Source organism: Protopterus annectens, chromosome 10.part0 (genome assembly GCF_019279795.1).
Source record: "Protopterus annectens isolate FY-2018-M chromosome 10.part0, PAN1.0, whole genome shotgun sequence".
Lineage (NCBI taxonomy): Eukaryota > Metazoa > Chordata > Ceratodontiformes > Protopteridae > Protopterus > Protopterus annectens.
Genome location: NC_056744.1, coordinates 1,455,186,072 through 1,455,206,743, shown reverse-complemented (window position 1 = coordinate 1,455,206,743; position 20,672 = coordinate 1,455,186,072). Strand labels below are relative to the sequence as shown.

The window sequence follows — 20,672 nt, the reverse complement described above, 5'->3', positions numbered from 1 at the left end:
TTAGAGGGATAGGTTGAAGCATCGACTGATGAGTCGGGCTCTGAAGCATTTGGGCCAGTGCCTCGGACTTTAGAAGTCGACTCACTACCCTCTGGAGGTCATGATCCGAAAGCCTCGATGACCTGGAGGAGTGAGATCTGTGGCTCCGTTCAGACAGCAAGGGAGACGCTGGAGCCGAATGAACGGAGCCAAGGGATGGTGACCTAGACCTCTTTCTAGATGTCGGCTCCGATGGTCTGATCGGAGCCGACCCAGGAATTTCCAATACCTCGGCTCCAGCCGGAGCCGAGGGAACCACAGAAGCTGTAGTCAAAGACTCATCGGCTCCAGCCGGAGCCGATGTAGCAGTAGGCTTCGAAGCCTTAGGCCTCGACTGAGAAGCTGGAGTCGAGGTCTTAGAAGCCTTGGAAGGTTTTCCCGAGGTAGCAGTTAGGGAACCTTCAGGCTTAAGCAAACCCCTTAGAATGAGTTTGTTTTTTCTTTCCTGCAGGACTCTAGGGCTGAAGCCATGGCATACAGCACAAGAGTCCTGCAGGTGTAAAGGTTCCAGGCAGTACACACAAGAAGTGTGACCGTCTGTCAGAGACATTTTCTGACAGCACGAGTCACACTTCTTGAAGCCTGAGACCTTTGAATCCTTGGACATTTTCAAGGAACCGAAAGTGTAACCACCACACAAAAAACACACACACACCGATTACACTGTCAGAAAAAGTTTAAATTAAAACTAAAACTAATGAAATTAGTTAGCTTATATATATAGATATAAATCCCTACAAAAAACACATACACACCACTATTAAGGATGGAAGGCCTAAGGAAAGAACTTATCAGTTCTTGAGGAAGGGGGCTGGATAAGGGTAGAAAGGATAAAAATCCACTACACTAAGGATAAAAAGAGAAAAAACTAAGCTAAAAGTGTTTAAATAGCTATTAGACTAATCTAATAAAACTGACCTGAAGCCGGTAGAAAAACAACACCTCGATCGCTGTAGCGGCAAACGAGATCTGAGGTAATTCACGCCTAGCATTGTGGGATATAGGGGCAGCCTCGAGCCGGTGGAACCAACTCTCGAGCTTTTAGAGTGGCCGAGTCGGAGCCGAGGTCGGCTCCGAACCCATCCAGCAAGAATGAAGGCGAGATTGACAACTTAACATCTCTCGTTTCTGAACTTTCAGGTGACCACATGAAGCCCACCCCATGGCTGAGGCATTGATGAACAGTTCTTGAGAATGGACTGGAGTCTGAAAGGGCAGGCCTGTGTTGAGAGCAAACTGCTGAATCCACCACTTGAATTCCTTTCTTTAGACAAGGAAGGAGAGGTACACTGAAATCCAGAGGGGACAGTGCTGCAGCCAAACCGACTTGAGGTTTGTTTGTGTCTTTCGGCTTTTCCCGGTTAGGGGTCGCCATAGCGGAACTCTGGTCCGCTAATGATTGGTAGTTGATTTTTACATGCCGAGTTACCAGCCCTGACGCACAACCTTCAACGAAGGTACGCCCATTCACACATGTCTCCACGCAGAAGACGCTCTAGCTGAGAATCGAACCGGACAGTGTCTTACTATGAGGTGACAACACTACCACAGCACCACCACCGTGGCCATAATTTTGAAAACATTTGCATATACAGTCTGGCAAGAGGAAGCACTGGAATAGATGTCATGAATTCCAGTGTCCAAAGGAACTCTCTAGCTAGAATAACAATCAGAGGAAGAACAGCCTGAAAGAAAGCTGCCAATGACAAAACTTAAGGAGGCCTAAGAGAGGCCAACTTAAGGAGGCCTAAGAGAAGCCAACTTAAGGAGGCCTAAGATAGGCCAACATTGGCACTGCCCAAATCCTGCATCCCAGATATACATGATCATGAGAAGTTGTCAGGACTGACTTTTGGAACTTGATAGTGAACCCCACACTTTGAAGAAAGTAAATGGGGAACTCCAGATCCTCTAAAAGGTCACTGAGAGAAGGTGCCTGAAGCAACTGGTTTTCTGGATAAGGAAATATTTGAATGCCTTGGGGCCTGCAGAAAGCAATCACAGGAGATAGGCATTTTGTGAATAACCTTGGGGCAGTAGACAGGCCAAAGGGCAAAGCAGAGAACTGAAAACGAGAAGAAGAAACCGAAAAACATAAAAACTTCCTGCAAAGAAGGTGAATAGGGATATAAAAGTAAGCATCCTTCAGATCCAAAGACACCAGAAAAGCCTGGAGTGGTAAAAGAGGAAATAGGGTTTGAATAGTAATCATCTGAAAAGAGGGGACCTTGAGAAAGGTGCTGAGCAGGAAGAGATCCAGAATAGGTCTTCAAGTGTGCTCCTTTCGAGGAATCAGAAACATTGTGGAATAAAAACCCTTTCCCACTTGGGAAGGGGGGACAGGTTGAATGATTCCTTGGCTCACCAGGGACAGTAAGACCTCCCAGAAATGAGGAAGTGTTTCTAGAAGAGGTTCTGGAATCCCTGAAAAAGGAGGGAGAAACTTCCATGCCATGAAGTAAACCTGACAGATGATAGAAAGAACCCAAGAGTCTGAAGTGATCAGAAGCCAATTTGGAAGATAAAGGGAAATCCAAAGAGACAAAGGAACCTAGTCTAAAGGGGGAGGGGGCATTGTCAAGGAGAAGCAGGTTTATCTAATAAAGGAGGCTTCTGGGTCACAGAAGTCTTAGCAGAGGGGGCCGGCCTCCCAACCTTCCTGTGGACAAAAGCTGACATAGAAGGATAATTCTTCTGGAACTTAGGAATAGGACAGACAAAAATATGCTTAAGGCCCTGCAAGGCTTTCCTTTCCCTTGAAGAGACTTAAACAGGTCAGCAGCAGCAGACCAAAAAGATGTTTATTATCCAAAGGAGCATCCAACAACTTGGCCTTAATGCCCTCAGACAAAGACTGGCGATGAAGCCAAGAATAATCCCTCATGACAGACCCAAAAGCTGCAGCCCTGAAAGAGGCATCAGCAGCAACATAGCTACACTTAATAGACTGGTGAGTCAATTCAGAAGTAGAACCTAAACTAGATAAAGCAGAAGATCTGCTTTCAGAATTAGGGAGGTCAGAAATAACCTGATGAGCCTGAGCATTCAAGGCCAGAGCATAGTAATTAATAGTCCTAAAGGGCAAAGTAGAAGTGTAAATCTTCTTATCAATCCTCTCCATAGTCCTACTATCCTTATGAGAAGGCAAAAGTTTAGAAGAGACAAGAGCTTCAAAGGTTTTATCAGAAGAGACTGACACAACAGCAGGATCAACAGAAGGACACAAATAAAAATTGATAATGCTCAGGGACCTTACAAACCTATCAGGTTTCTCAGAAGCAGGAGGATAAGAATCAGCAGACTTGGAAGCAGCAATGAAAGTGTCTACCAAGGCAGCCAACAGAGGAGGAACTGCAACTGGTTTAGGAGTATCCACCTGAAACAACTCATAATATCTCCTCTGAATGTCAGACACCTGAGAAGAATCCCACTTAAAGTAATCCATCAACCTAGCAATTGTGTCCCCAAAGGACAATTCCTCGAATAACAGACTCCTTCTAATCAGAACCATAAGGCAAAGGCAACTGAGAAGAATAGGACAAGGACCCCTCTCATCAGACTCTGAATCCTCATCCTAGGAATCTAGTTCCCTAGGCCATTTAGGAGGGGTAGAGATCCAAAGAAGAGCAGGTACTGAAACCCCCTGAGGAGGCTTCAGGGCCATCAAGGCAGAAAACAAGCCTTGAGTAAACCCTGCCATTCCCTTTGAGGATTCTTAGGATGGAACAAAACATGTTTCATCTTCTGTCTTTTCTTGGAAGCGAAGTCAGCCCTAACAAACATCAGAGGTTTTGACCAATAGTAAGATTCAATAAGAGTAGCTAGAACATGCTCCCTGACCAATATCTGTGGAATCCCTGTAGGACCCTCTGAGATAATCAACAATGATTCCCCCTCAACATCCAGAGAAGATGCCTACAAAGCCTCAGAGGATGTGTGAAAAGACAAATCCATGCTGGTTTCAGATGGGGTTGAGGCAGAGTAATCCAACATAGATGCCAGATTGCCTACAAAACTATCACCCACTTCTAGAGGGACATCTGGTGGAGGCTGGACAGCTAAAGAATCTGGTTGAGACTTCTTGGCCTTCTTCTTATTTAGTGGGAGTATCTTGGGTTAATGGATTCTGCCATGGTACCCTGGGGTAACTGTTTAAGCTGTTGGATTTCAAGATAAATGACCTGGGAAGACAAACAGCTTTTGGGTATCTTAGGCACAAACACCTTACAGATACTACAAGAGGTATGGTTGTGAGAAACACCCAAACAAAAGAAACACTGTTTGTGATGATTCTTACAGGGAGACGGCCTCCCGCACAGACACTATCCCTTCTTGGATGACATGAACTCTAGGTAAGGAAAATAAAATACAAGACCAAAACATAAACAAAAAAAAAAAAAAACTACCTCTACAGCTAGGTATTCAGAACAATAAGTGTTCATACTAACAAGCAATAATGAGGTTTGGACTGGCAGCAAAGAGGTTCTGGGTAACTGCATCCGCATGTCACTTTTATGCCCTACATCCTGTGCAGGGAGCATATGTGTGACGTATGGTGCTTTCAAGATCATAAGGCTTTGGTATATTGGCCAAATGTCAGGCTGTCCTAGGCAGGAAACCCCTACAGTAAGAAAACTGCAACAGTGATATTGAAGGATATCCACTAGATCTAAGAATTTAAATTTTGCTTGTGACATAAATAGGAGATATTGGTGAGACAGATATGACTCATAGGATTCCTATGATGTGGAAAAGGCTTCCCCATTCATGTGAACCAGAGTCCATCATTAACCCTATTAAGCACAACCTTGACCAATGGATGAGAAATCGGAAATTTTCTTTCGGTCTGGCTCCCATGTCTCCGACAGACAGAGGCATACAGTAACTATGTCCAAACTAACATACCCCTCCCGCACATAGCCTTTGGAAACTTCCTGACATACTCCCTCCTAATAAATGTCCATGTTACAGGGTACACAGTTGGGTTATGCAGCTAGACTTATAAAGGTCCTAGTGGTCTTTAGCCTAGTAAATACCTATGACCTCTCAAAACAGCTTCTATACTTACAGCTCTGTCATAGCTAAACACCCGTTGGTGTGGTCAAAGGAAACAGAGCAAAGAGACATCGATGTGCACTACAAGAACAAAAAAGATAAAGGCACAAGATGGTAGACACTAGGCACGGAAAGATCTCAGTGGTGCTGCTCCTTCCATTAAGCAGCTGGCTGCTCTGAAGACAAACACCTTGCTTTTGACAATAGCACAGGAAAGGACAGGAAAGAAATTCAAAGCCTCCTCTTCATTACAGACGTATCTGCAGCCTTTGTGTGCAGATGTGTGGACCAAGGAACAGACTACTGGGTCTCACTAGAACACGTCACCAAACCCAGGTAGAGGTAATCCTCAGTCACAGGGAGCACTGATCAAGAATTCTCAATCGCTGCAGTTTTCTAGTTCTCAAATGACTTTCACAACAGAAAGAAAAAAATCCAGAAAGATACATTAATGTGCCATTCCACTTACTGTTAGGGTTATCTTCAGAATGTTCCTTCTTTTCTATTGTATGTTTCACCTCTGTTGTATGTTTTGGGTTTTCTTTATCTCCTTTAAACAGTAGTAATAATTTGTTTTTGGGAATTTTGTATCCTGAACAAAAAATACAAAAATGTAACAGTATTTATATTAGACTTCTTTTATTACGTGAATGGAAACAGGTCATGTTTGATACGGCTAAAATATCAGCTCTCAGTGTGTACCATAGGGTTGCATATAATTATTCTTGTATAGTTTATTGTCAGACATGTTTTGCTGAAAGAATTACAGTACATCCTGATTTAAAATAGCATGGCATCAAACAGAAGCAAGCGTTACTGTGCTTTGTTTTCTTATGACCTGAGCAATAAAGGTATGTGAATATTTTTCAGGCTGGTTACTTTTTTCTATGCTCTCAGTAGTGTGCAAGGAACTGATTATCTGAGATGGACGTTTACATAAAAAATGTAGGACTGAGTTAGTTTTAAACTTCATGAGGAAAGAAGCAGATCTAAAAGAATGTGAAAATATACCATTTGTCACCTGAAGTAGATGCTGACTCAGTTTTAAAGGAATTACTAACAACAATCTACATAAAAATAACAAAATTGCTCAGAACGCCTTCACTTTATCAACTTATAATATGACATGTACTTTTGGAGAGATATGTATCTGCTCAAGAGTTTAAGGTCTGCAATCCAGCACCTCCATGACAACTAACGATGCAAGAATAATGTGGTGGGCCTGTGCTAGGTTTGAGAAGATATAGTTATTGGATCCCATTCTGACTGTAAAGTGAGTGAGTGAAATAGGCACTTAAATAAGAAAACATTTTTTTTTGGGGGGGGGGGGGGCCCTCAGACCTCCTGTGCAGAAGCTCTGCCTCCTACAGCCCTACTTACTGTAAGAATGCTAAAATTGCCACACCTTTGGAGAACAGGCACTTGCAGTGATAACTTCCAAAGAAAACAATTTTTTTTTAACTAAAAGTTTGAAAAATGTCTTTCACACACTAGGTACTTTATGCAACCTGCTCTCACAAATATGGCTGCTGAATAGAACAACTGGGAGTTATAACTTCAGATAATACTGGAAAGAAAAAATGAATATAATGCAATCCTGTTATTAAGCTCTGTGTTTTGGACATTTGAAAACTACATTTGAAAAGCTTAAAAATCAAGTTAGGACAATTTCAGACTATGAATACTATGAGGTGTTAAAGGAGAACAGGAGGCACGGGCATTCTCTAGAAGGGTGTTAATGTATGGAAATGTTTGCTAAAAAAACAGTCCACTGCTTTATGGCAGTGTATTAAGTTGCCATGAAGTTCGGACATTTAAGAAGTAAATTTATGCCATTTTTCACACTCGCTAAACAGTGCTAAATAAAAGAAAGTGTGCTTGTGTGTCAAAGCCTGGCATTTTTTTTCATTCATTTGCTCACAAGGAGACATCTAAGGATGTGTTCCCACAAGAAAGCGGTTGTTGAGTGCTGTGTGTGTGCTTACATATATGTATCTATCTGTGTTTCTGAATGTATGTGTGAGACTTTCTATCTATATTTCTGTGACCCTGTATGTCTGTATTTGTGTGCGTGTGTTATGTAGACATTAAATACTTACATAATATATATTTAGGATGTAAACTACTTCTTCCAACAACAGTTACACATACTATAGCAAGTCTGAAACATAACACGGAAGGGGTCTATATCATATAATCAAAAATTCAGTTCAGTGAACGGCATTTACATACAAAATGCCGTTCATCAAATTCACTCTTGTGGGGGGCTGTGCCCCCCCACAATCCCCGTTAATTATATTGAAAACAATTGATTCAATTGTTGCAATCAATTGCATCAGGCCTCAGAACACCCCTGGGCATGTGTTACTTACACAATAACACACACCCTATTGGGCATTATTACTTGCTTATAAAATGAGGGGGTAGAAAAATCAGTACAATGCAGGGATGAAAAAAATCATCCCAGCTAATGAAACTTGCCTTTTCAGTTTGTCATCCTTTCTGGACATCTGAAAACTGTAGCCCAGGAGGATATCCACGTAAGAGTTTACTAAGAAAAACACTGCATTTAAAAATGCAAAAACCTGATTGACACTTGATGTACAAATAGCTAAGGGCAGGTGAATTTAAACTAAAAGATGAAAGGTTAATATTGGCAAGCTCAAGACAATGGACTATGCACACAACTGTTTACACCTACAGAAAAAGTGGGAGACACAGAAAATGTAGTTTCTGTAGTAAAGAAGTAGAAGCAGTTGCACATCTTGTTGGCTGTGATATACTTAAAGTGTGTCTGTGGAGTTAAAAGTACAATAATGTGGCAAGACACAGACACAAATGTTCTCCAGGAGGAGCTGACACAGACAAACAACTGGTGTCAGAGCCATGGACTAAAACTATATGTCAAGAAATGCATAACTGTATCCTTTGGGAAGTCATCCATCCCTGGTAACTATCATATTGACAACACATCCCTTAGAGTTGACCCAGTAGTCAGGGACTTAGGGACACACATAGATAGTAATCTAGCCTTTGACATTCACGTGTCTACAGTGGAGAGGAAATCATTCTATGTCGTGCTATTTATAAACAAAGATATGGCATATAATTCCAAGAAAGTCATTGTTCCACTGTATTCGGCATTCATCAGACCTATCAGTGAGTACAATGCCCCCTTTGGTATGTACCTAACCGGGCATATCGAACAACTGGAAAGTCCACAGAGGATCCTCACTAAAAGAATACAAGGCATAAGTAAAATGTCCTATACAGACCGCCTCAAGGCCCTATCCCTGTATTCTGTCTCCTACAGGCTTTTGAGGGGGAGATCTATGCCTGGCATATAGGGTATTGTCAGACCCCACTCTGATGAACCTCCTGCATATCCACAAAACAAACAATGCCAGAATTACCCATTCTAAAGACTTAAACCTTGCCTGTGATATAACTAGGTCCTGATGGAGCGATAGGTATCTATGCGAGAGACTACCCCGTCTATGGAACAGGCTCCCCATCTATGTGAAGCAGAGTTCCTCCCTAACCCAATTCAAGTACCACTTGGACAATTGGATGGGAAACCAGAAAATCATCCCTGGTTTGGCACCTACGTCTCTAATGGACATAGGTAACCTGTAAATGGTTCATCTCCCAAACCTCTGCTTACACTTATCAAGGGTATCAGAACTTGTCAGAGATTTGGGATACATGGCTAGGCTTAAAAAGGCCCTTGGGGTCATTAGTCTAGTAAACACCTATGAACAAACCTATGAAAACTGTTACACTGGAGATTGTATAAACACTACAATACAAGTAGCTGTAAACAAAGAAATCAGTTAAGACAACAAGAAGTAAGAAAAACAGAAAGCTTGAAGAAAAAGGAGACGTGTAACATTAATTGCTGAAATAGTTACGTCTAGTTACTATAGTGTCTTGTATTCTGAAATACATAAAAGTTATAAAGTATCAAAATAAGCAAACATAAACTAGAAAAATGTAGAATAAAAACAAACCAAATTAGAAAGAAAACAGTAAATCCAAACTTCAAAATCACACAAGGGGCACACGAAGTACCTGGAAACACAACCCACTTAGCAGTCACTCTTCAGAGAATAAGATCCAATAATCCAAATCAAAAGGATGAAACAGCATAAAATTTATTGTACAAAAAATAAAAACATAAGCGCTTTCATCCTTGATGTTAAGAACTTCATCAAATACAAGGAGAAAGCTCTTAATCCATTTTTGAAAACCAGCAATAAAACATCACAAAAATAGACACAACCTCTAAAAGAAACAAACCTATTTCACAAAATGTAAAACAAAATGTTGAATGATCACACCAAAATTAAATATATATTAAATATAAATTAACAAATAATTCATAACTAGTAAATAATTCTATCTTTCCAAAGCTTTAAGTTGAAGTATAGAAATAATAGAAATATGTTCCATTTAAACCTGGCCAGTTGCCCAAATCATGGGGCAACTGCCAGAATAGTTCACGGTTTTCAAGGATAGGTGACCAAGCCCCACCTTGAATGTCCGTTTTTATACTGTCAAGTATTGCAAATTTGAAAGAATGCCCTTCATTTTCAAAATATGTTTACTTAAGGCATTGGTTTCTTTTTTCAACCTGATGTCATATAAATGCTCATATATATGATTTTTCAATTTTCAATCAGTTTTGCCAATATAGAAACAGCAGCCTACAGTACACAATGTGCAACTTATTACTTTTTCAGAGCACAGTTGTATCTATGATGAATGTTAACATCAATATTGTCTTTTTGAATGCAATTATAGGGTTAGCCCCCACATAAGGTTTTGTGTCTTTATCTTGGCTTAAAATTAACCAGTTTTTAATTAGAATGTTCCTTAATTCAAAACTGTCTACAGTAAAAACAGTAATGAAGTTCCTTGGATCTTCTGTATTTACTGTTGTTTCAACATCAGGGGTAGATACAGCGTTGGTTGCACAATCTGACAGAAGGGGGAGGAAATAACCTCTTTCTCTTTTATTGATAACCTCTAGAAGAATATCTTCAATAAACATGAATGTGTAACCCCTACACAGGAACATTTGTTTAAGATTATCACATCACACTAAAAAGCATCCATGGTAGAGACCATGCAGGCTGCACATACAAACTGTCCTTTCACAATAGCTTTTTTCTGTTTCAAGGGATGAGTGTTGGCAAAATGGAGTAAAAAGTTCAAATATGTTTCTTTTCTAAAAATTTGAGATAAAAATCTCCTATTTTGGTAGTCTTTGGTTAACAAGACGTCTAGGAAGGAAATGTAACTCTATAAGTGTGCATGAACTTTAAAAAGTTGGTAGTAGAATTAATGTATGCCACAAAATCATTAATACATTCAATTGGTCCATTCCATAAAATGAAAATGTCATCCAACAAATGGGTGTAACATTTAATGTGTGTAAAATAAACCGAGGGAAGCACAAACTTCTTTTCCCACTGTGAGACAACAATGTTGGCATACAGGCCCCTACAAGCTGAACCTATTGCCACTCCTCCTTGCTGCAGGTAAACCTCATTATTAAATAATATAAAGTTGTTTTTCAATACTATTTCTAAAAGGTGTAGGTAAACCTCATTATTAAATAATATAAAGTTGTTTTTCAACACTATTTCTAAAAGGTGTAAATAAACAAAGACTTCATTATGTCCAGTTCCTTTCTCATAAAGAAACTCTGAAAACCATTCTAACCTGATGTCATGGGGTATTACAGAATAAAGGTCTTTAATGTCAATGGTTACGAAAACATAAGTTTCTTTAAAGGGTATCCCATTAATCAAGCTCAAAAAGCTCCATGAATCTTTACATATATGGGTTTCTCCATAGACCAGGTTTTTTAATTTAGTATCTAAAATTTAGTAATTGGGTGTGTGATGGAACCTTTTGTGTCAACAATGGGACACATTGGTGGTTGGAAAAGACTTTTGTGAAGTTTTGGTAAGCCAAACATAACAGAAATCCTTGGATGTAAAACAGACAGAAAGTTCAACAAATCAATAGAAATACAGCCCCCAATGAACAGGTCCTGGAGTTCATTCCTGATCTTATTGTATGCACCATTACGCTCATTGATAGAAGATTTTACATAAGCTCTGCCACCAATATTTCCAACATTTTGTTGTTATAGTCATCATAGTTCATCTAAACTACCCCTCCTCCCTTATCTGGTTTCATTATCCTGACTTTATCTAATATACCTCTAATTTCTCTAACAATAGTGTTTTCAGCTTTGTTTAAGTTCATATCACGAGTTTTATTTTTTATTAAATAAGAATTGCGAATATCCAATTTGCAAATCTTCTCAAATAACTGGATAACAGGGTGGAGGGGAGGGTCGTAAGTACTGGAAATGGCTAAAGGGTTAATGAAATTGTCAGTTTTTGAATTCTGAATTAATACATTTAAATTCAATTTACGTCTATAAAGTTTTAAGTCCATTAAAACTGTGGCAATGTCATAATAATGATGGGACACAAAATTAAATCCCTTTGAGAATAAATCACAATGTTTCACATCAACAGCTGTGTTGGAATTAGTTACCATGTCACATGGTGGCAAAATATAAACTACTGTTTGAACAGAAACAGTTTCAAATGGACCAGAACACTCACAAAAGTCCAAGTCAGTTGGTATATTTAATCCATGTTGTTCCATCTCTGATGAGGTACTCCCTTTCCCTGTTGGTGGGCTTCCCTCTTCTGTTCCAATATGTGTTTGGAGGGTTGGTCCCTACTCGGTTCTCTGGTCAGGGTACCAAGACTGTCCTTGAGGCAACGTTTTGTTCTTTATATGTTCCGAGTGTCTCAATGGTGGGTATTCCTCTGGGTCTAAAAAAAGACTCTCCAGAACCATTATGTTGGAAATTATTATTGAGGCTCATGCTGGGTCCCTCATTGTTACTATGTGTAAATTTGGTACCCCAGGTCTGTGATGGTGGTGGTGTAGGGTAAAGCTAACCCTTTTCCATATTCATTCTTGTCCCTTATGATTTTTTGATCTTTCTGTTCTTTATAGAGTTGGCCAACTGGTCAATACTCCTGAAAATATGACGGTGTTCATATCTGAAATCATTATACTGGGAATTGTCACAATTACGTTGGTTTATGTCAGTGACAGAACAAATCAAATCATTAATCATAAACTCATTATACTTCACAATTAGTTTCATATATTCAATACCATGTTGGTTGAAAAATTTAATGAGTTCTTTGTTAAGGTCAGACCCTGCTTGCAGTCCATTCTGGAAGTGCCACATTCGCAACCCCTTTGGGTCAATATTCTCCCTAATAAACTCCAAAAAATAGGAATTATCAAGTTGCAAGCATTTAATTTTGGAAAGTTTATAGTCAAATTCGTCAAGCAAACCTTGCAAGTTGTTGTTGTTAACATTGGAGGTATCCGTACCCCTTTCCTCATTCAAGCGTATGGAAGCAGATAACCAAGCCTTCAAGAATGGCACAGACTTGGAAGAATGTCCCTCTGACAAAGGTTGTTGGCAACAAGGAATGGAGTTGTTGAAGGCATGAACAACAGTTCTTGAACTTCCTTCACCATGAAAAAATCCATGCGATGAATGGTTAGCCATGTTTGGTTCAGTAAGAACACTCAGTAATCTGCTGGAAGCAGGAGGCACTGCCAAAGCGTCAGAAAGAGGTTCATCTACATGCATGACATCACGAGGGAGTATGTTTAGAACAGAATCCACTTTCTGCAAAAGTAGCTCTGAAATCAGTTGTCTTACAGTGGGAACAAAAGTTTGTGTTTCCCTTGACTTACTTTACACACATTAAATGTTACACCCGTTTCTTGGATGGCATTTTCATTTTATGGGATGGGACCAACTGAATGCATTACTGATTTTGTGGCATACATTAATTCTATGACCAACTTTTTAAAGTTCACACACACTTATGGAGTTGACTACATTTCCTTCCTAAATGTCTTGTTAACCAAAGACTACCAAAATAGGAGATTTTTATCTCAAATGTTTAGAAAAGAAACATATCTGAACTCTTTACTCCATTTTTCCAGCACTCATCCCTTAAAACAGAAAGAAGCTATTGGGAAAGGACAGTTTGTATGTGCAGCCTGCATGGTCTCTACCATGGATGCTTTTTTGTGTGAACATGATAATCTTAAACAAATGTTCCTGTGTAGGGGTTACCCATTCAAATGTACTGAAGATATTCTTCTAGAGGTAATCAATAAAAGAGAAAGAGGTTATTTCCCCCTTCTATCAGATTATGCAACCGACACTGCATCTACTCCTGGTGTTGAAACAACAATAAATACAGACGATCCAAGGAACTATATTAGTTCCTTCATTACTGCTTTTACTACAGACAGGTTTGAATTAAGGGACATTTTAGTTAAAAACTGGTCCATTTTAAGCCAAGATAAAGGTACGAGACCTTATGTGGGGGCTAACCCCATAGTTGTGTTCAAAAAAGGGTAGGAACCTCAAAAACATCTTTGAAATAAAAAATAATCACTTCAAACAGGAAGGAAGGTTACATGAGTAAATGTGGAATGTGTAAGTTTTGTAAATTCATTTATGAGGGCAGTGTTTTCCACATTAACAATATTGATGTTAACATTCATCATAGATACAACTGTTGCTCTTCTAGCACTGCTGCCTCACATCAAAAGGTTCTCCGGTTCGATCCTCAGATGGGGTGCCTCCTGTGTGGAGTCTGCATGTCCTCCCTGTGGTCACGTGGGTTTCCTCCGGGTGCTCCGGTTTCCTCCCACATCCCAAAGACATGCTGTAGGTGGATTGGACACTCTAAATTGGCCCTAGGCATGAGTGTGTGCATGTCTGTGCCTTCTGTGGAAGGTTGGGTGCCTTGCTGGCAACTCGACACTATAAAATGCCACTGCCAATCATGAGCAGACAGGTGATCCACTGTGGCAACCCCTAAATGGGAAAAAGCTGAAAGAAGAAGTACTGCATGTTGCTGTTTCTATATTGGCAAAACTGATGAAAATTGAAAAATCGTATATATGAGCATTTATATGACATCAAGTTGAAAAAAGAAACCAATGCCTTAAGTAAACATATTTTAGAAAATGAAGGGCATTCTTTGAAATTTGCAATAATTGACAGTATAAAAACGGACATTCGAGGTGGGGCTTGGTCACTTTCCTTGAAAAACATGAACTATTCTGGCAGTTGTGGTTTGATTCGGGTACCTGGCCAGGTTTAAACGAACACATTTCTATTAGTTCTATACTTAAACTTAAAGCTTTGGAAAGATAGAATTATTTACTAGTTATGAATTATTTATTAATTTATATTTTCATATATTATTTGATTTTGGTGTGATCAACATTTTGTTTTAAATTTTGTGAAACTGTTTTTTTAGGGTGTGTGTCTGTTTTTGTGACATTTTATTGCGAGTGTTTAAAAATGGATTAAGAGCTTTCTCCTTTTATCCGATGAAGTTCTTAATATTAAGGATGAAAGCACTTATGTTTTTTTTTTGTACAATACATTTTACGCTATTTCATCCTTTTGATTTGGATTATTGGATCTTATTCTCTGTAGAGTGACTGCTAAGTGGGGTTGTGCTTCCAGGTAGTTGTGCCCCTTGTGTGATTTCGTAGAATAAAGACACGCACATGATTTCAATACAAGTAGAAGCAACAGAGTTAAAAAAGAATTTTCAAGAAAGCATAAATATGCTCTTAATTCAGATACATCGTATTGCTGAGAACAGGATTCTAGGTGGACATAAATGCCTGAATTAATACTTTTTTAATGAAGTTTAATTACACCTTAACAATGGAATGGTCCATTCCTGTCATAGCATTAGAAAATTTAAGCATATGGGGAAATTAAAAGAAAGGGGAAAACAAGAATAAATTCAGCCACGACAAAGTAGACACTCAGCCCTGCTATTTAACAGACAATGCAACTACTTAGTCAGCATACACAACATGTGACATCCACCTAGTCAGCATACACAACAGGTAACATCTACCTAGTCAGCATATACAACAGGCAACATCTATCTAGTCAGCATACACAATAGGTGACAACTACCTAGTCAGCATACACAACAGGTGACATTTACCTAGTCAGCATACACAACAGGTGACATCTACCTAGTCAGCATACACAACAGCTGACATCTACCTAGTCAGAATACACAACAGGTGACAACTACCTAGTCAGCATACACAAAAGGTGACATCTATCTTGTCAGCATACACAACAGATGACATCACCCGGTCACCATCATTTGATCATACTCCAGTCTTAAAGAACATTGTGAAATATCAGGCAATCAACACAATCTTTAAACAAAAGAAAAGTGAGGACACGTAAATGGATGGTTAATCAGAAATTCACCCAATGTCTGGCCCCCAAGTCTCTGATAGAGGCAGACAGTAACTATGCCGAAACAAACATCCCCCCAACATAAACTTTAGAAATTTCCTAATAATTGTCCATAATACATAGGGACACAATTGGGTTGGGTTGCGAGGCTAGCTAAAAGCCCTAGTGGTCATTAGCCAAGTATACACCCATGAATCCATGACTCAGCACAATGCAAGAAATGACCAGAAGAGATGAAACTTAGAACATTAACAATACACTAAAAGTTTAAATTGTTTGAAATAAAAATCTGAAAACATGCATTACAGACTGACTTCTCATTAAAGGCAAAAGATGGTCTTAAGAGATGTACATTTTATAAATTTTAACAATGGGCAAGTGAAGGGATACAGTCAGGAAAAAAAATGCTGGGCACTATTATCTCCAGATCAGACAGCAAAAGGCAACACAAAGTGATTTAAGTTAGGAACAGGAAACTCAAAGAACTTAAAGGTGAACTGTAGTGTATGCTCTTTTAGCAAGTCTTTAAAGGAAAAACTAGGCTAGCTACCTATAACTGAAAGATCAACTCACCTCCTGGGCATCTACATATTCAAAATGTTAATGGAGGGATATTGCCTTTCCCAAAAAAAGGACTCCCCTTTAGGAAGTAGTCCTACATGAAAGATGACAAGTCTCCTCCTAGCCTGATTGCTCTTTAAGACTGTTATGGGAGAATGAGATTTTGCTAGACTAGGCCCTGCCTCATGGAATAAACTACCTCCTAAAATACAGTGCAAAGAACCTGCACGATTTGAAAAACGGCTATAGTTAAGTACTAATAATACTGTGACCTACAAGCTCTTTCAAGACAATGGTTAATTCAGTACTGCAAGCTAATTCTTTACAGCCCTGCTTTCAGCTAGACTACTAACCACAACAAATCCAACAGAATTTAAGCAGCATATGATGTATACACTACACACAATGATGCTTAACTCAAAATGTTGTAATTACTGAGTACTTAGTAATGATTAAATTCCCAACATACAAAATACCAATGCAGCAATAGTGATACAATAATGCCTGCTGCTTTTCTGTACTCTGTGTGAAATATGTATGCATATACTGTATATAATCCTCTGAAATGAGCTACATGTATCATAGTCATGTGTTTACAGTTCTCTACTTACTTCAAATGGTAATATATTTTGGGAACAATCAATAATTGCTCAGCAAAACTCTTGCCTATTTATGTCCCATGACTGTATCCTAGGTTGTGCTGAAAAGAGACTTTGGACTAACCCACCTACCTGGTTAACATATAATAAATAAAGTGGCAGCTGGTGATGGGAAAATATATTACATAAATAAAAAGATGATGAAAGTAAAACTGAAAATTACAACCTATACATACGGAATTTACTTAAAAAACTTTATTGAAAAGACTTAGTATATTTATTTTATTTCTTTCTTACCCACAGGACCCAACTGCCTGTTTTCATGGGCTACAAGGAAACACTGGTTGAATTAATTGCTTAGAGTCATAGAAGGCAAATACAAACCCAAGACTACATAATGAAGCTCCTTAGCAACTCATAGCCTTAATCCTCTGCACTAAATTGTCAACAATCTATAAATAGGGACAAAAAAAACATACTTTACTATATTCAAGCAAGCCTATCAGATGAACCATAAACTGCAATAGCCATTTTCCTAATATTGCAGATGTGACTGAAAAGGTCCCTCAGTTAGGCCAAGTTTGAGTCTTCCAGTCTGAGTTTCTGCAATATGTTATCTTATCACATGGTAATGAAAAAATTAATTTTTCTCCATGCATTTAACAAATACATTTTTATCTTGTGACACTCAGGTGGAAATCTGCTGAATTTAATAAATGTTAGAGAATGTGGCATTCAGTCCAGTTGTGTAAAATCTTATCACAACAGTAGATGTCTTTCTCTTCACATTTCCAGTATTCTTTACTATAGGGATCTCCCGCACAGGGCAGCCTGACGTTTGTCCAGCATACCAAAGCCTCATGATCTTGAATGCACTGTACTTCATGTGCATGTTCCCTGCACTGGATGCAGTTAGCCAGAACAGAACTGTCCCAGGATAAAAAAAGTCCACGCACATCCAGAAGGAGAAAATGCAGAAGTTTGTTTGTGTCTTTCGGCTTTTCCCAGTTAGGGGTCGCCCCAGCGGAACTCCGGTCCGCTAATGATTGGTAGTGGATTTTTATGTACCGGGTTACCAGCCCTGATGCACAACCTTCAATGAAGGCATGCCCCAGTCACGTATGCCTCCACACAGAAGATGCTCTAGCTGAGAATTGAACAGGACAACGTCTTGCTATGAGGCGACAACGCTACCGCAGCACCACCACTGCAGCTTTTTTTGAAAATGCAGAAGAAAAAGGGGAAACTCTCAGCCAGAAGGGAATCCAAAACAAAAAACAGAACAAACAAGAGGGGGTTGTGGAGGGAGGGAACGAATACTGCAACAGTGAAGAGAAGGACATCTACTGTTATGTTAAGATTTTATACAAGTGTACTGTGCTCCTTTGGATTTCTGGAACCACATTTTTCCACCCTTCTGACCTTTGGGATAAGGTCTGGTAGGGATGGAGAAATATACTCCCACAGCAGATAGAGTTTTGCTATCTAGTTCACACCCGGTAAGAGTCTCTTTCACTTTTGGCCTGAACCGACGAGCCGTCAATAAAGGAAGGCTTGAAGGGTTCAGCAAACTCACAAAGACGCATCCAGGAATGTCTCCTCAGAGCTATTCCTGTGCCTGCTGCCCTGCTCGCTCCATCGACCGCATAAGAAATGAGGTGCATGGAGGAGTTTGTTATAGAGTTTAAGGTCGCAAGCTGAGAGTTTACCTTGTCAGGTACCCCTCCAGCTGTAGCACCTTGGAGAGTATCTCCTAGATCCTTGAGGAGATCCCTCTGAAGTCGAGTAAAATGGGATAAATAATTCAGTGACCTAAGGTTAAAGGCCACTGAAGAGAACATACGCTTCCTGTATCTGTCCATCATTTGAGACTCCTTATTCGGCAGATGGACAGATGAAGAAGTTTCAGCTAATTCCTTCTTGGGGACCACCACCACCACCACAGCATCTATTGGGACACCTTTAGTTAGAAATTGTTTGTCTTCTGGGGCTGTAGTAAATTTGCTGGGCCTCCACGGAACTGGTTCCATGACTCTGGAGAGCCCCATGCCTTTCAACTGACTATACCCAGCAGCTGGACGAAAGGCAGAGACACCCAAGAGGTGGAGGGTCGAAAACCAAATGCCTCCAGGTATACTGACTAATCTTCAGAAGGGGAGAGGGTCTTTCAGCCACCTCTCTGTTTCTGGATCTCTAAGATGTCTGAAAAGGAGACATCCTTAGAGGGTGACTGTGGGGACCCTTCTGAATCCTCTAAGTCAGTATCCGATGTGACAGACTCAGGGGAGTCTATGTGTTTCCTTTTACAAGTTCTCTTCCAAGGGACCTCCTTGGAGGGATGCTCCGGGGAGGTTTCAGAAGAGAGGGTCTCGCCCATTGGGGCATCCTGTGGCATTGATTCTTTATGCGGGGGCTGGGGGGATGGTGTAGAGGTTGACACTGGCCCTTCTGGGGGAAGAGTAGCTGGAGCCGAGAGTGGAGCAGTCTCTGAGGAAAGCACTCTCCTCATCACCTGAAAGGCACCAGAATCCTGGGCTGGGGAACCAGGAGACCTCCCCCACACTAAGGAGGATGGCTCCGAGGCTGATGTGGGTGCCGAACTCTCCTGTGCCGAAGTTCCGAGTGGGAGAGTCAGGTCCGACAAGGGTCCGGATTCAACCCCCCCCCCCCCAGAACTAACAAGGGAGTCTTTGGCTTCCAGATCTCTCGATGGATGACAACATCAATGAGATTGGAGCGGAGGTCAGCACTGAAACTCCACCGATGGATTTCAGATCGGACGGTTCCACCACCAGGACCTCCAGGCACTCTGGCTCCAAACTCAACTGAGTCAGAGGAGGAACAGAAGGTAAATCAGCTACTGAAGTTGGCTCCACAACCATCTGGGCTAGGCTCGTGGGAATTTTTGCTAGGGCTGGTGTACAAAGCAACCTTCTAACCACCCACTCTTCATCATCAACCAAAAGGCTCCTGGATGGCCAAGAGGAATAGGTGGAGGACTTGTGGCTACCCACCACCGATTGCAATAAAGGAGACTGCGACACTGAACGAACTGGATCCAAGGAAGGTGACCGGCTCTGAGATGGTTCTGAAACTCCATGTGGAACTGATGGAGACTTTGCCTTTTCGGAACAGAAAGACTTTGGATCCGAAGACTCCACTTCCTCGTGTCTTTTCAACGGCTTGGAAGCTGGAGCAGAAGAAGTTTTGGATGGCTTTTCTGAAGGTTTGGAGGCCAGAGTCCCTTCAACAGCCAATTCAAAAGGCCCTTTTAACAAACCCCTGCCTATCAGCTTGTTCCTCCATTCCTGCAGGACCCTCGAACTAAAACCATGGCAAACAGAACAAGAATCCTGCAGGTGGACAGCACCCAAGCAATACACACAACTAGTGTGTCCATCTGTGAGTGACATTTTTTGTGTGCAATTAACACACATTAAAACCAGACTGTTTGGTCTCTTTAGATATCCTGTTAAGTCACAATTAGCAAAACCGTCACAACCAGTAATGAAGTCACAAAATAGTAAATTTGTCACCACAAGTCCAAGAGCACACAAAACGGATCAGCAAGACTACAAAAGAAAACTATACTAGAAAGAAAACCAAGGTTTTTTTTTTTCTTTTTTTTTGGAGAAGGAAATTAGAAAGAAAAAGTGTTAGAGGAGAGTCTCTAATTTAAATGACGTACTCCTCTAACCTGAGGAGACACCTCTAACTTAAATGGCGAAACCTGGATTTCAGAACAGGGAAAGGGGAGCCCTCTAACTAAAAAGGGCTCAGCTAGGGAAAAAGTGGAAAAGGAATCCTCTAACTTAAACGGATTCACTGAAAGGAGCAGCCAATAGATAGAAGGCCTAAGAAAATGACGGCCAACACAAAATCGGCAACAAACAGTGAAAAAGCCTTTAACTAAGGCAAGGAAGCACTCAAAGATACAGCTATCTAAAGAAATTAATCCTACCACTTTAACTACTGAAAAAAACACACAAAAGGTTAAAGAAAAATTCACTTAGCCTGAGCCAGCGAAAAGGCAATCCCAA

At 40.3% G+C, this 20,672-nt stretch overlaps 1 protein-coding gene across 1 annotated transcript in view; it reads right to left on the bottom strand.

Moving 5' to 3' along the window:
• Nucleotides 1-20,672, bottom strand: part of LOC122814301 (zinc finger protein 665-like) — a 640,008-nt gene that overhangs the window by 406,579 nt on the left and 212,757 nt on the right. The window contains exon 5 of the mRNA XM_044086888.1: nt 5,564-5,686. Coding sequence (XP_043942823.1) covers nt 5,564-5,686 — 123 coding nt within the window. The remainder of the gene's footprint in view (nt 1-5,563; nt 5,687-20,672) is intronic.